Source organism: Dipodomys merriami, unplaced genomic scaffold (assembly GCF_024711535.1).
Source record: "Dipodomys merriami isolate MVZ:Mamm:240054 unplaced genomic scaffold, mDipMer1.0.p SCAF_15, whole genome shotgun sequence".
In the NCBI taxonomy this organism is placed as follows: domain Eukaryota; kingdom Metazoa; phylum Chordata; class Mammalia; order Rodentia; family Heteromyidae; genus Dipodomys; species Dipodomys merriami.
In genome coordinates, this window is record NW_027202826.1 from 20,952,696 (window position 1) to 20,966,442 (window position 13,747).

The 13,747-nt window shown below is 43.2% G+C and overlaps 1 protein-coding gene across 1 annotated transcript; it reads right to left on the reverse strand.

The window, feature by feature from the left end:
* Window positions 1-3,550: 3,550 nt before the first annotated feature.
* On the reverse strand, window positions 3,551-6,847 carry LOC138826735 (protein NYNRIN-like). Its single transcript, XM_070021975.1, has 2 exons — window positions 4,317-6,847; window positions 3,551-3,958 (listed from the first exon to the last, which is right to left on the reverse strand). The coding sequence occupies exon 1, from the start codon at window positions 6,845-6,847 to the stop codon at window positions 4,766-4,768; it is 2,082 nt and encodes a 693-aa protein (XP_069878076.1). The 3' UTR covers window positions 3,551-3,958; window positions 4,317-4,765.
* Between the last annotated feature and the right edge of the window lie 6,900 nt (window positions 6,848-13,747).

Below are 13,747 nucleotides of genomic sequence, written 5' to 3' on the forward strand. Positions count from 1 at the left end.
TTTAACACTGCTTCGAATAATGTTGGTGAATTTTCACTCTTAGTCTTGATGGCATAATGGATAATAATGATGTGTCTTCTCACAAAAGAAAAAAAATCCTATAAAACTGTAAAAACGTGAAGCAAATTTTTTTTTCAGCTTTAAACCATAAGCAATGTAACCAGTGAACTCTAAGGAAATGATTACATCATCATTTGTCTGGATCTAGTCTATTGTTTTAGGACCTAGGAAGGTGGAGTTATCTTGTTACACTATGGAGGCAAAGATGACAGTTCAAATCAGTCAACAAGGCTGGACTTTTCAGGCAGAAGACTCGAGAAGAAGGAACAGTGGAGAGTTAGAGAGCAGAAGTCTGTATGAGGATTTAAGCCATGCACTTAGGCTAAGGACTGGCCTGAGAATGTAGAGAAGAAACTAAAATTCCATGGGCAATCACTTGCTGTTCAGTGAACTGCTGGCTGGTGACACCAGAAATTATAACCAGCCTCAGAAACTGCCAAACAACTGCACCCTTCAGGAGATATCTAAACTGTCTATACATTATAGCTATAAGAAAATACCTAGGAAGAACTAAGTCCCAAACTGATATGGAACCCTCAAAACAAACAACAAACAAGACTGACAGGACAAGAAGAATCTAGTCATCAAACTCCACTTATAATACAATGATAAACACAAAAGCAGGGTTGGGCAAAATATACTGTCCAGTAGTACACCTGGCCTTGTAGAAAAAGCAAAATTGCAACATAGACATGTTTTTATTTGTTTAAATATTTTAGTTACATCTTCTCCAGTATAAGAACACAATTTGGTAGTTATAAAAAGGACCTTCTTATCCACAGTCTAAAATACCTAATATGTAGCCCTTCTAGAAAATGGTTATATATCCCAGAGCTATAAACTGCAAACTATGGGTTACTGCAATGTTTAGAATTTTTAAAACAATTACAAGAATATGAAAACATGCAACAATGGGGCAAAAAATTAAATGTTGACAATATCTAAAAACCAAATACAGTTTTGCATTTTGGGGTTTGTTGTTGTTGTTTTGGGGTTGTTTTTTGTTTTCTCTTGTCTTTGGTGCCAGTCCTGGGGCTTGAATGTAGGGCCTGGTGCTGTCCCTTAGCTTCTTTTGCTCAAGACTAGCACTCTACCACTTGAGCCCCAGTTCCATTTCCACCTTTTTTGGTAGTTTATTGGAGATAAGAGTCTCATGGACTTTCTTGCCTGGACTGGCTTTGAACCATGCTCCTCAGATCTCACTTTGCTGAGTAACAAGGATTACAGGTCTGAGCCACCTGCATCCAACCAAAATCCTAATACTTTATAGACTCTACCACTGCAGATATATATCACAATAGCACAAGGAGTTCTGCTTGCCAAGGCTTTCTGAAAATGATACAAATAATTCAAGTACACACCTGCTCATCACAAATATTGAAAAAATCCTACTAATTTGTGATGAGACCTTCCAAGAAAGATAAAGATGCATATAAACTACAGAAAACAGTTGCAGAAGTCTTAAAGAGATGAATCTTTCAAGCACTCAATAAATCAATATTGCTCATTACAACAATCTATAACATTTAAATTATTCTCATGAGCTAAGGGGCATAAAGCAATACACAACTCAACAATGTGGCCAATTATATTCAGTTTACAAAGTATGCAAAAAATAAAGCATTTTCATATTTCTTTGAGCTTACCTCAATATAAAGTTTGGTGAAAACATATTTTATTTCATTACTAGAATTTAATTTTTTCCTTAATCTTGTAGGTCTATGTTAGTTAACATTTAGGCTCATAACAAAATTTGGGAAAAGCACATAATTTCCAACGTAGTTCTATCTCCAGCACATACATTGTCTACCTCCATGATCAACATTACACCAGAAGGATTACTCATTACAATTGATGAACCAACACTAATACATAATTATATCAACACTCAGAGTTCACAGGGTACATGTGAGTTCATGCTTGGCAATGCAAATTATATACAATTTGGGTTTGACAAATTTATAACAACATGTAGCAATATTTTAATATCATACAAAATAAATTATTATCCAAAATATACCTTGTGCCTAATTTGCCAGCCCCTTTCTCCCAGATCCTGGGCAAATACTGATTCTTTTTTATCTCCATAATTTTGCCTTTTACAGAATATCTTTGTAATCACCCAGCATGTAAGGATTGTACATTGGTTCTTTTAACCCTGCTAATATGCATTTAAGTTTCCTGTCTTCTTATAGCTTGATAACTCATTTCATTTTAACATTGAATAATTTTGTATTGTCTGGATTTCCATGGCTTATTAATCTGTAAGACATTTTTATGAATTGAAGTTTGATAGAATCATGAGCAATGTTGCCATGATCATCCATATGTGGGGCTTTGTGTGGATGTACATTGTCAACTCTTACATGAGGAAAACTATAAAAACTGGTGAGAGAAAGCCAAGATACAAAAAAAGTAAGAATATGTCCTATGCTTAAGTGTAGGAAGACTCAGTATATCAGTTCCTCTAACACTGAGCTACAGATTTAACGAAATCCCAGTCATTGTCCAAATAAATAGATAGTTAGATGTGTATTGACAAACTGATGCTGAAGTTGATAAGGAGAGTCAAGATATACAGTCTACAGAGACAATCCTGAAGAAAAAGGACAAAGTTTGAGGCCTAGTGCTTCCTAATTTCCTGTATTCTAAACCCTCAATTATGAAGATAGGTTAGTATGTGGTGAAAGAATAAATAAATATATCAATAGAATAGATCAGAGAGAGCCATGTAAATGGAGCCAACTGATCTTTGGCAGAAAAGCAAAGTTGTAACAATGAAGCAGATTTTATCTTTTCAGCAAAAGATATTCTGGAACTGCTGGACATGGACATACAAAAGATACATCATGTGCAACAAATCAACTTTAGTAGATAAGAAACGTAAATGTAAAGTAAAATAATGGAAATTTCCTGGAAGTTCACATGGAGGGTTATAGTTATAATGAAAGATAAAATTTTAGTGATGTGGGGGAGAAGGATTGAGTGGGGGGAAGGGGAGGATGGGAAGGGATGGGAAGGGGAAACAAAGGAGGAGGCTACAACACTTGATAAGAAATGTACTCATTATCCTGCCCATGTAATTGTAACCCCTCTGTACTGTATTTTCACAATAAAAAAAATAAAAATAAAAAATTTTAGTGATGTTAGACTTACAATGACTTTTTAAATAAAACAACAAAAGCATAATCTTCGAAGGAAAAAATTAACAAGCTGGTCTTCATTAAAATTAAAACTTTGGCTGTGCAAGAGATACAGTCAAGAGAATGAAAACAAAAGCCCGACTTGGAGGAAGTATTGTTAGGTTTTTAAAAAGAGGTGACCGAGTAAGAACTGAAACTGCACCACGCACGTGGTATTCAGGTAAGGGGTTTATTCAGTAGACCTGCTGGGACCAGGCAAGGTTGGCACTCCACGCGGCTGGCAAAAGAAAAAAAGAGAGCGGTCTGGCGGCGGTTTAGGCCTTATATAGGATAGGGGGCGGGGAAGGGTGTGTCCAGGTAAAGGGAAGTGGGATCAGGTGGGAGAAAGGTGTGGCCACATCAGGTTAGGATGTGACCTCAGCAGATGCGGACGTGACCTCTTCCAGGTATCCCAGTTGCCTAGGTAACGCTCAGCAGATGCGGACGTGACCTCTTCCAGGTATCCCAGTTGCCTAGGTAACGCAGGTACTGGGCGAGGTCTGTTCGTCGTCCAGGAATGGACCTTACATTCCAGCCTTTTGATAATTATGAAAAAGGGCGAAGACTCTCTCTGGCTACTTCCTGCTGGCAAGGGGCGTCGTAGGGGTAAAAGGCTGGGATGTGGTCCATGCTGGGAGAAGGCAGCAGGCTGCAGCTGTCACTTGGGTGTTGATTCCTCGATGAAGTCTGGAGGAGGCGAGTCTGTTGGACGGAGTCTGGAGAAGTTTAACCTGAACAAATGGAAACTCTGACAATTTTTAAACCTAGAATGGCTAGCCTTTGAGAGGGAACCTAGAGGGGAGGGTCCCCGGGACCCAGCCTGCGTCACACTCTTCAGGGCACAAGCCAAAAAGTAGAGTCAGTCTGGTGAGTGAATAAGAGCTGACCAGGCAGAAGCGGCGTCCCGACTTCCCCCAGAGCCCTCTAGAGAGAAATGGCCAAGCCCCCAAAGCCAAGCGTCCTCGGCTTCAGAGGTGACCGGCCTTTCAGCTAAAGGCCGTAGGAGCTCTCTGGCGTGGCGCCACGTCTGGACAGAGACTGAGTGACAGAGAGCCGTAGAGTAGTTTCACTCACCAGAGTAGAGAAGTGGTGTGGACGTGGATGTGAAGGCCAGAAATGGTATTGGTGAAAAATCTCGCATGGTGTCAAGGCACTTTGGTTCACACAAAAGGGGTAGTTATTGGGTAGATGAAAAGAACACCATGCGCTATTCAGGCAGGAAAAGAAGTTACTGAACTGTAGTCCCACCCAGCATGGTGGAGAAGCATGGCTGAAAAAGGAAAGGGGGGGGAAGAGAGGTGACCTAGTAGGAGGTGACTGCTTCCTGGTCTGCCAGTTCCATGATGTCTGCAAGAAGTGAGTCTCTTAGATGAAGTCTGGAGGAAGTCTTCTCAGGCAGGGGGCTGAACAAAGATGAAAAGCAAATATATTACTGGAAAGAAAAGATTGGATGTCCATGGCTTGGAGGTGACCTAAGGGATGAGGTAGTGAGGTCTTTGGGGAGGAGAGCAGTTAGCTCAGTGTTACTCACCCGGATCTTCAGGGATGCGAGATAGCCTTACCTTGGTAGGCCCAAGGGGGGAACAGGTGTACCTCGAAGTCAGTGTTGGCATAGAAGGGGCAGGAGCAGGAGACCTTTTTATTCTTGACAGGTGAATCCACTGTGGCTGTCCCTTGAGCTTGACTGCTGTGGGGGTGGTCAGCAGAACCTGGTGAGGGCCTGTCCACTTAGGGTGTAAACCAGATGGATTAAGGGTCTTGAGAAACACTTGATCACCAGGCAAAATTGGGGGAGTGGGAAAGGGGCCTTGATGAGGCTGAGGGAGACACTGGTCAGCATGTTGGCGCAGCATGTGCCTAAGAAAGGTTAGGACGGGAAGGTAGTCTATTAGTGGAGTTTTGGTATTGTCAGTAGGGAAATTACCTAGGAGAAAAGGTCTTCCATACATTAACTCAAAGGGGCTGAGGAAAGTAGGGCTGCGGGGAGAAACACGTAAGCGGGTGAGCGCCAGGGGTAACAGTTCTGGCCAGGATTGTTGGAGCTCTAGAGAAAGTTTAGTAAGTTGTGTCTTAAGGAGCGCATTAGCTCTTTCAACCTTTCCAGAAGACTGAGGCCTATAAGGAATGTGAAGATTCCACTGGATGTTTAGAGAGGATGCCACCTGTTGGGTCACTTTGGAGATGAAAGCAGGTCCATTGTCAGATTGAAGTGACCTGGGTAAGCCAAACCTAGGAATAATTTCTTTAATAAGGACAGAGGCAACTGTGTCAGCTGTCTCCGACGTTGTGGGATAGGCTTCAATCCATCCTGAAAAGGTATCAACCATAGTTAGAAGGTATTTGAGCCGCTTACATCTGGGCATGTGAGTGAAGTCTATCTGCCAGTCTTCCCCTGGGGTGTGTCCCCGTGCTTGGTGTGTGGGGAATGCAGCTGGTCGGAGACCACCCTGTGAGGAAGTAAGAGAACACGTGGGGCAGGCTTGGGTAACAGCCTTTAGTCGAGTAGTTAGGCTAGGGCAATGGATTAAAGGTTTAAGAAGGTGGGAGAGAGGCTTGTATCCAATATGCAGCGCCTGGTGAACCTGGGAAAGAAAGCTGTCTGCTTGTGTCTCAGGAAGAACAACTCGTCCTTCCAGAGACCACCATCCCTGTGCTTCCTGGGAGGCTCCCTGGTGCATAAGTTCCTCGATCTCCTGTGGGGTATAAGAGGGTTGAATTGAAGGCAATACCAGAAGCAAGGGAGCTGGAAGTTGTCCCTGGAGTTGTCTCTGGGCTGCTAGCTTTGCCTCCCGGTCTGCTTTTGAATTGCCGACTGTAATGGCATCCAATCCTGTCTGGTGTCCTCTGCAGTGGATGACCGCAACCTGTTGGGGAAGGGAAGCAGCTTCTAATAGTTTAAGAATAAGTGAGGCATTAGTTATGGGAGTCCCTTTGGTGGTCAGGAAGCCACGTTCCTTCCAAATTGCTGCATGAGAATGGAGAATATGATAGGCATATTTTGAGTCTGTATAAATATTGATCTTCCGGCCCTTGGCTAGAATTAAGGCCCTAGTTAAAGCTATAAGTTCTGCCTTTTGTGAGGTAGTGCTAGGGGGCAGAGGGCTGCTTTCAAGAATGGTAGAGTTATTAACGATGGCATAGCCCGCAACTCGGCTTCCTGAAGAGGTAGATGTGGAACTGCCATCGATGTACCAGGTGTCTTCTGGGTCAGGAAGAGGAGTTTCCGAGATACCTGTAAAATGGGGTGTGAATTCCTCCAAGGTCTCTGTACAGGAATGGGAAAGAGGGTTAGAATTGGATGGAAGCAAGGTGGCTGGATTGAGCGGGGAGCAGCTTTCCAGTGAAAAGTCAGGGTTTTGAATAAAAGTAACATGAAACAGCTGTAGGCGGGAAGGGGAAAGGGAAGACAGGGATTTATGAGACAAAAGGTCCTTTAGTCTGTGGGGAGAGCGAATGGTAGTGGGTTGGCCAAAAGTGAGTTTTGTGCTCTCCTGTGCCAAGGTGGCTGCTGCGGCCAAAGCTCGGAGACATGCTGGCCAGCCTTTTACCGTTGGGTCTAGCTGCTTTGAGAGGTAGGCCACAGGTCTAAATGAGGGGCCTGACATTTGTCCAAGAACCCCAAGGCCAATTCCCCACTTCTCAGTGACATAGAGTATAAAGGGTTCCTTGAGGTTAGGTAGAGCCAGTGCTGGAGCCCGAAGAAGCGCTTGCTTCAGAACTTTAAATGGGGTGTCAATGGGCTTTGTGGGGTCTGGCGGCTCCAGTAGGGAACCTTTGGATGCCTCATAAAGAGGTTTGGCCAATGTAGCAAAACCGGGTATCCAAATACGAAGGAAGCCTGCAAGTCCCAGGAAAGACAGAATGTCCTCCTTGGTCTGTGGGACAGAGAGAGACTCAATGTAGGCTTTTCTATCAAGGGTAATTCTTCTCTCTGTAGGAGTTATGGACAAACCCAAGTATGTTACCTCTGACTTTGCTATCTGGGCCTTTGAAGGAGAGACTCTATATCCTTTTGTCAACAGGAAGTTGAGGAGGTCAGCTGTATGTTGGCGAGCCAACTCAAAGGAAGGGCTGCAAAGCAAAAGATCATCCACATACTGGAGAACAATGCTAGGAGACACCTGAAGAGAGAGGAGATCCTTTGATAAAGCCTGTCCAAAGAAATGGGGACTGTCTCGAAACCCTTGAGGGAGGACCGTCCAGGTCAGCTGTTGTGCCCTTGAAGTGTCTGGGTCCACCCAAGTAAAAGCAAAGAAATCTTGGCAGTCAGGATGCAGGGGGATTGTGAAGAATGCATCCTTGAGGTCCAGCACCGAGAAGTGGGTGGTACCAGGAGGTATCTGTGAAAGGAGGGTATATGGGTTAGGCACAACAGGATGAATGGGAAGGACTGCAGCATTAATAGTGCGCAGGTCCTGGACTAGGCGATAGGTCCCATCAGGTTTAACTACTGGCAGGATAGGGGTGTTAAAGGGGGAGTTAGTGGGTCTGAGAAGTCCTTGTTTAAGAAGGCGAAGGATGATGGGTTTTAAACCTTGCCTGTGCCTAAGGGAAATGGGGTATTGGGAAGTACCAGGGAAATGGGTAGGGTCTTTAAGTTTAATGAGGACAGGAGTATGGTGTCTAGCCATAGTAGGAGTGGAAGTATCCCAGATAAGAGGGTTGACAAGATCTGGAGGTAAAGGGAAAGGATTTAGTTGGGAAGTTACAGGTGGAGGTTCATCTAAAGACAAAAGTAGAACAGGTGTGGGCTGTTTGGGGATATGGAATGAAAGGGAGACCTGAAATTTAGAGAGCAAGTCCCTTCCTAGGAGTGGGGTAGGACAGTGAGGTAGGATTAGGAAGGAGTGTGAAAAAGGAAAGTCTTCTATTTTACATGATACTTGTCCCGTAGTTGGGGGACAGGTAGGTAGGCCATCTACACCCACCACCGAGATCTGGGAGGGAAAAGTCTTGCCTGTATATTGACATAGCACCGAGTAAGTCGCTCCCGTATCCAAGAGAAAAGATATTAACTTACCGGCTACATAGAAACACACCCTGGGCTCCGTCATTGTGATGGTTTGGTTGTTGGGAGCAGGTGGCCCTGGGCACCTTCATTCTGTAGCCAAGCAGAAAATCTCCGACCGGTCTGGCTCCGCCTGCCTGGGTGGGCGGGGTGGGGGAGGGGCTGGCCTACCTTGTGGAGGTGAGGAGGGGCAATCGACTCCCCAATGTCCTTGTTGTCCACACCTTGGGCAGGGTCCAGGTGGAGGTCGTGGTGAGGGACAGAATTTCGCCCAGTGGCCCTCTTGCCCACACTTGAAGCATGCTCCAGGTGGTGTTTGTTGGGTGCGTCTCCTCAGAGGAGGCCGGATGGCAGCAGCCAGGATTTGATAGTTTTCCCTCTCACGGGCTGTCTTATCGGCAATCTCCTGTTCCTCTCGATTATTGAAAACTTTAAATGCCATACTCACCAGATCTCGTTGAGGGGTCTGAGGACCGTTCTCAGCCTTTTTTAACTTTTTTCTAATATCGGGGGCTGATTGGGCAATAAAATGAGTATTGAGAACCACCTTAGCCTCTGGTGACTCTGGGTCCAGCCTTGTATAGCGCTGGAGCGCTACTGTAAGGCGTTCAAGAAATTCCGCCGGGTTTTCATTGGGCCTTTGAGTAATGTGGTTTAATTTGTCGTAATTAACAGGAAGATAGGCTGCCTTTTGAAGGCCAGCCACTAAGCAAGTTATCATCCTATTTCTGCTTTCCCGCCCAGGAGCATTATGTTGATAATTCCAATTGGGCTCTTCCCTAGGCACAGCTGTTGCTCCCACTGGAAAGTTAATATCTAGGCGGTGAGCTTCATCGGCATGTGCCTGGGCTGCAGTCCACACCCTTTCTTTTTCCTCAGCAGTAAGGGTAGAGGATAGCATTAGATATATGTCCTGCCAAGTAAGGTCATAGGTCTGAGCCAGGTTCTTAAACTGCTTGACATAATTATTAGAATCTTGGGCATAAGATCCCAGCCGCTTCTCAATCTGAGCAATATCAAACATTGAGAATGGCGCATGCACCCTAATTACACCTTCAGCCCCTGCCACCTCTCGCAAGGGGCACAGGGGGTCTGGTGGAGGTTGTGTGCCACCAGTGCGAGACCGGGTGTGAGCTGCAGGGGGGGAGGAGATAGAGGGTGAAGGAGAGGAGAGTGAAGAAGGTGGGGAAGGCACCAGATGCTCAGCAGGAAGAGGGGCAGAGTCAAAAAGAGGGTCAGGCACCTCAGGCTCCGGAGGGAGCCCTGCGCTAGAGTTGGGTTCTCCACGTGCCAGGAGGAGTGGAAAGGCCGGGCATGATTGGCATAGGGCCGGGTTGTCCCGGAGAGCAAAGAATGGCTGAATATGAATGACCTCAGACCATTTACCATTACGACGGCAAAAATCGTCTAAATCTCTGAGAATGACATAGTCCAAAGTCCCATCTCTGGGCCATCGAGAACGATTATCCAGTTGGTACTGTGGCCAAACTTGAGTGCAATAATAAATCAGGCGTTTCTTGTCGATGCAGTCAATAGACAAGACGTCCAGGGAACGCAGGAGGCATTTCAATGGAGTTTCCTCCTTTGGGCGTGACTTACAACAACCCATTAGAAATGCAAAAGAGAAAAACGTAGGGGGAAAAATTTAGTGAGTGAAGGAGGGCTTACTGAATGGAAGCGGTGTCCCAATTTACCACCGAGCCCTCTAGAGAGAAGTGACAAACAACCGGAGTCAAGTAAAGGCCTAGTAGGTTCTCCGGCGTGGTATCTGTAAAGAGACTGAACGACAGAGACCCCTTAGGGAGCAGGTCACTCACCAAAATGTAGAAGTGTCGAGGAAGATGCAGAGGCCAGCAATAGAATTGATGCACTGTGTCTGCAGCAGATAGACGGGTTCATAAAAGGCCGTCAGAACTGTGGGTATTCCTCAGAGCAAAAAGGGAAAAACAAAAATGAAAAAAAGAAAAAAAACAGAGAGGAATCTCGGCTGTCCTGACTTTAAGCCCTTTATCCGAGTCACGGCACCATTTATGTTAGGTTTTTAAAAAGAGGTGACCGAGTAAGAACTGAAACTGCACCACGCACGTGGTATTCAGGTAAGGGGTTTATTCAGTAGACCTGATGGGACCAGGCAAGGTTGGCACTCCACGCGGCTGGCAAAAGAAAAAAAGAGGGCGGTCTGGCGGCGGTTTAGGCCTTATATAGGGTAGGGGGCGGGGAAGGGTGTGTCCAGGTAAAGGGAAGTGGGATCAGGTGGGAGAAAGGTGTGGCCACATCAGGTTAGGATGTGACCTCAGCAGATGCGGACGTGACCTCTTCCAGGTATCCCAGTTGCCTAGGTAACGCTCAGCAGATGCGGACGTGACCTCTTCCAGGTATCCCAGTTGCCTAGGTAACGCAGGTACTGGGCGAGGTCTGTTCGTCGTCCAGGAATGGACCTTACAAGTATCTGTAAAAAATCTGATTAAAGACTTTATTTTGGGAGCAGTTTTATGCTTATACAAAAATTGAGAAGTATGCAGTCTCACATATAATTACTGCTCCTCCACCCACATTTTCTCTATTATTAGTAATAAAGTTTTGAGATTGTTGTTGGATTTCCTTCAGTATTCTTGGCTATTTTGGATCTTTTGCCTCTTCATGTAAACTTTAGAATTAAAATTTATTGACTTCCATTAAAGAAATTGCTGGGATTTTTTGTTGATGTTGTTCTTTGTTTTGTGTTTGTGTGTATGTGTGTGTGTGTGTGTGTGTGTGTGTGTGTGTGTGTGTGTGAGAGAGAGAGAGAGAGAGTGTGTGTGTGTGTGAGAGAGAGAGAATGTGTGTGTATGTGTGTGTGAGAGAGAGAGAGAGAAAGAGAGAGAGAGAGAGAGAGAGAGAGAGAGAGAGAGAGAGAGAGAGAGAGAGAGAGAGAGAGAGAGAGAGAGAGAGAGAGAGAGAGAGAATGCAAGCCAATCCTGGAGTTGAACTCAGGGCCAGGGACCTGTCCTTTTTGCTTGAAGCTAGCACTCTACCTTTTGAGCCATAGGTCTACTTCCAGCTTTCTTGGTAGTTAATTGGGGATAAGAATCTCACAGGCTTTCTTGCCTGAGCCAGATTTGAACTGATTCTCAGTCCTTAGCTACCTGAGTAGCTAGACTTACAGGCATGAGCCACTGGAGCCAGGCAATGACTGGAGCTTTTATTGATATTACATTAAATGCCTAAGTCAAGCTTGGAATAATTAATATATGAAAACATCGAGTCTTCCTATCTATGGATATATAATATTTCTTCATTTATTAGAACTTATTTGACTTCTTTCATCAAAGTTTTATCATTTCCTTACCATAGATCTAGTAATCATTTTGTTAGACGTATGTTGTTTTTGAGTGTTTATTAGCAATTTGATAACATAAGCCTCAATAGAAATATCCTTCAACTCATAATTTGGATTAAGTGTTTTTTTCTCAGGACTTTTTGGGGGATTTTGAGTTTAGAATTTTACCACAATATGCAAAAATGATATTTCTATACATTTTAAAGGAAAGCCACTGGTCAAGAACATGATTTATGTACTAATAAATTGACATTGCTACTTCTTATGGCCCTTATTAGCTGTGTGTGTGTGTGTGTGTGTATGTGTGTGTGTATGTGTGTGAAGCTAAGTATTTTTGCTCACACTTTCTCAAATTAGTCCATGTGAGTGTCTCAAAGCTGTAATTCTTTCTACTCAGAATGCAGAGGTAAGGAGGACATGGTGGTGTGTCTATCAACCCAGCTATATGAGAAATGAAAAAAGTCACAAACAAGATTTCCTGCATAAAACATAAGGCCCTATATGGAAAATAACTAAGCAGAAAAGATTATATGCCCACCTAGCAAGCCCAAGACCCTGAGTTTGAACCCCAGTAAAACCTCATTTTGACTATAATTTAAAGAGTATTATTAACATAGTACAGAGGCTGTGTCCCCACAAAAATATTTGTGTATAACCAACAAATAATCCTCATGTCATATAAATATATATATATAGTAATTTAACTCAATGTGTTTGAAAAATTAGCACAAGAACAAATTTTAAATAGTTATTTAACATAAAGATTTAACACTAGTGAATCCACAGTTTTTTGGTGCAACTATAGTTAATCTATATAAACAAGTCTTATTTCTCCTGAAAAATGGTAAAAATATTTTCTTACCATTAACTTGATTATTACATTTAACATTTGTTGGGAACTAAAACATTTCATTTTTTTCATTGAGTGATAACTGTTAAAGTTAGTCCAATACTGAAGTGAATCCCAACCACAATGGCACATCTCTTGTGACATTAATTTATTTACAAAGACTATTCTCTGCACTCTGACAGAATTCGTTATTCTCATTTTCACATCCCAAACTGCTTGTACTATATTACGTCACCCTACTGAATATAAATGATGCTTACTCATTATCTCAAACATTTGAGGTTATATACATACTCTATACTATGCACATATATATATATATATATGTGCATATACAATAAACCACAATGGATGCACTATGATTTCTAACTTTACTCAGAAAGATATTTTTCTATAATGACCCTCTGTCCATCATTTATCACTAGATATGCCTAGGTATGAACTTCAAACCCAAAGCTGCAAATGTTTTATGTCTTAAACAAAGACACACTTGGATGAGATTTGAAGATTGTAGTTTAAAGTCAGCCTGGGTAGGAAAGATCCATGAGTCTTTTATTTCCAATTAGCCACCAAAAAGCTGGAAGTGGAGCTGTGGCTCAAGTGATCAAGCCCTATCCTTAACCAAATGGGTGCTCAGGCCCTGAGTTCAAGCCCCAGGACCAGCACACAAAATAAAAGGAAAAAGAGAGGGGTGGGAGGAAAGAAGTCAAGCTTGGGAAATAAGTAAAAAAAAAAAAGCATAAAAGCAAAGTTATTGCAAATTCTAGGTCATACGTATCCTAATCTATAACTTTGGCATGTATGCCTCCTTTATTTTGATATAATGTTCTGTCAAGACACCTTATCAAGTTGAATACCATTCTGCTTACAGTGGAAGAAAACTCTGTACTTGATACTGACCTTTTAAAGGAACCAAGGACAGTCCTTCTCACAGATTAAAATACCATAAAAGTGCTAGTTCTGCCATTGCCAGAAGCAGTAACTGAACCTCTGAAGAGAATTATTTGCCAAAAGAAAAAAAAATAGATTTAGACAGGATGCTATAATATGAACTATTTTTAAAAAAGGATAACAAAGAAAACATCAAATCTGTTATTTGGAAAGAAGAATTGCATGAATGCCTAGCTAGGCAGTATGAATGTGATGCTATAATGTTGCATTAAACACAGGCGTGCACACACACACACACACACACACACACACACACACACACACACACACATTCCTTCTGTGTAGTCAGCAGGGCCCTGGCCTTTTAACATCCAACATGCTTCTACAGTTAAGCTTCTCTGCTCTGCACTCAAATAGCTGTCCACAGCTGCTGAAAA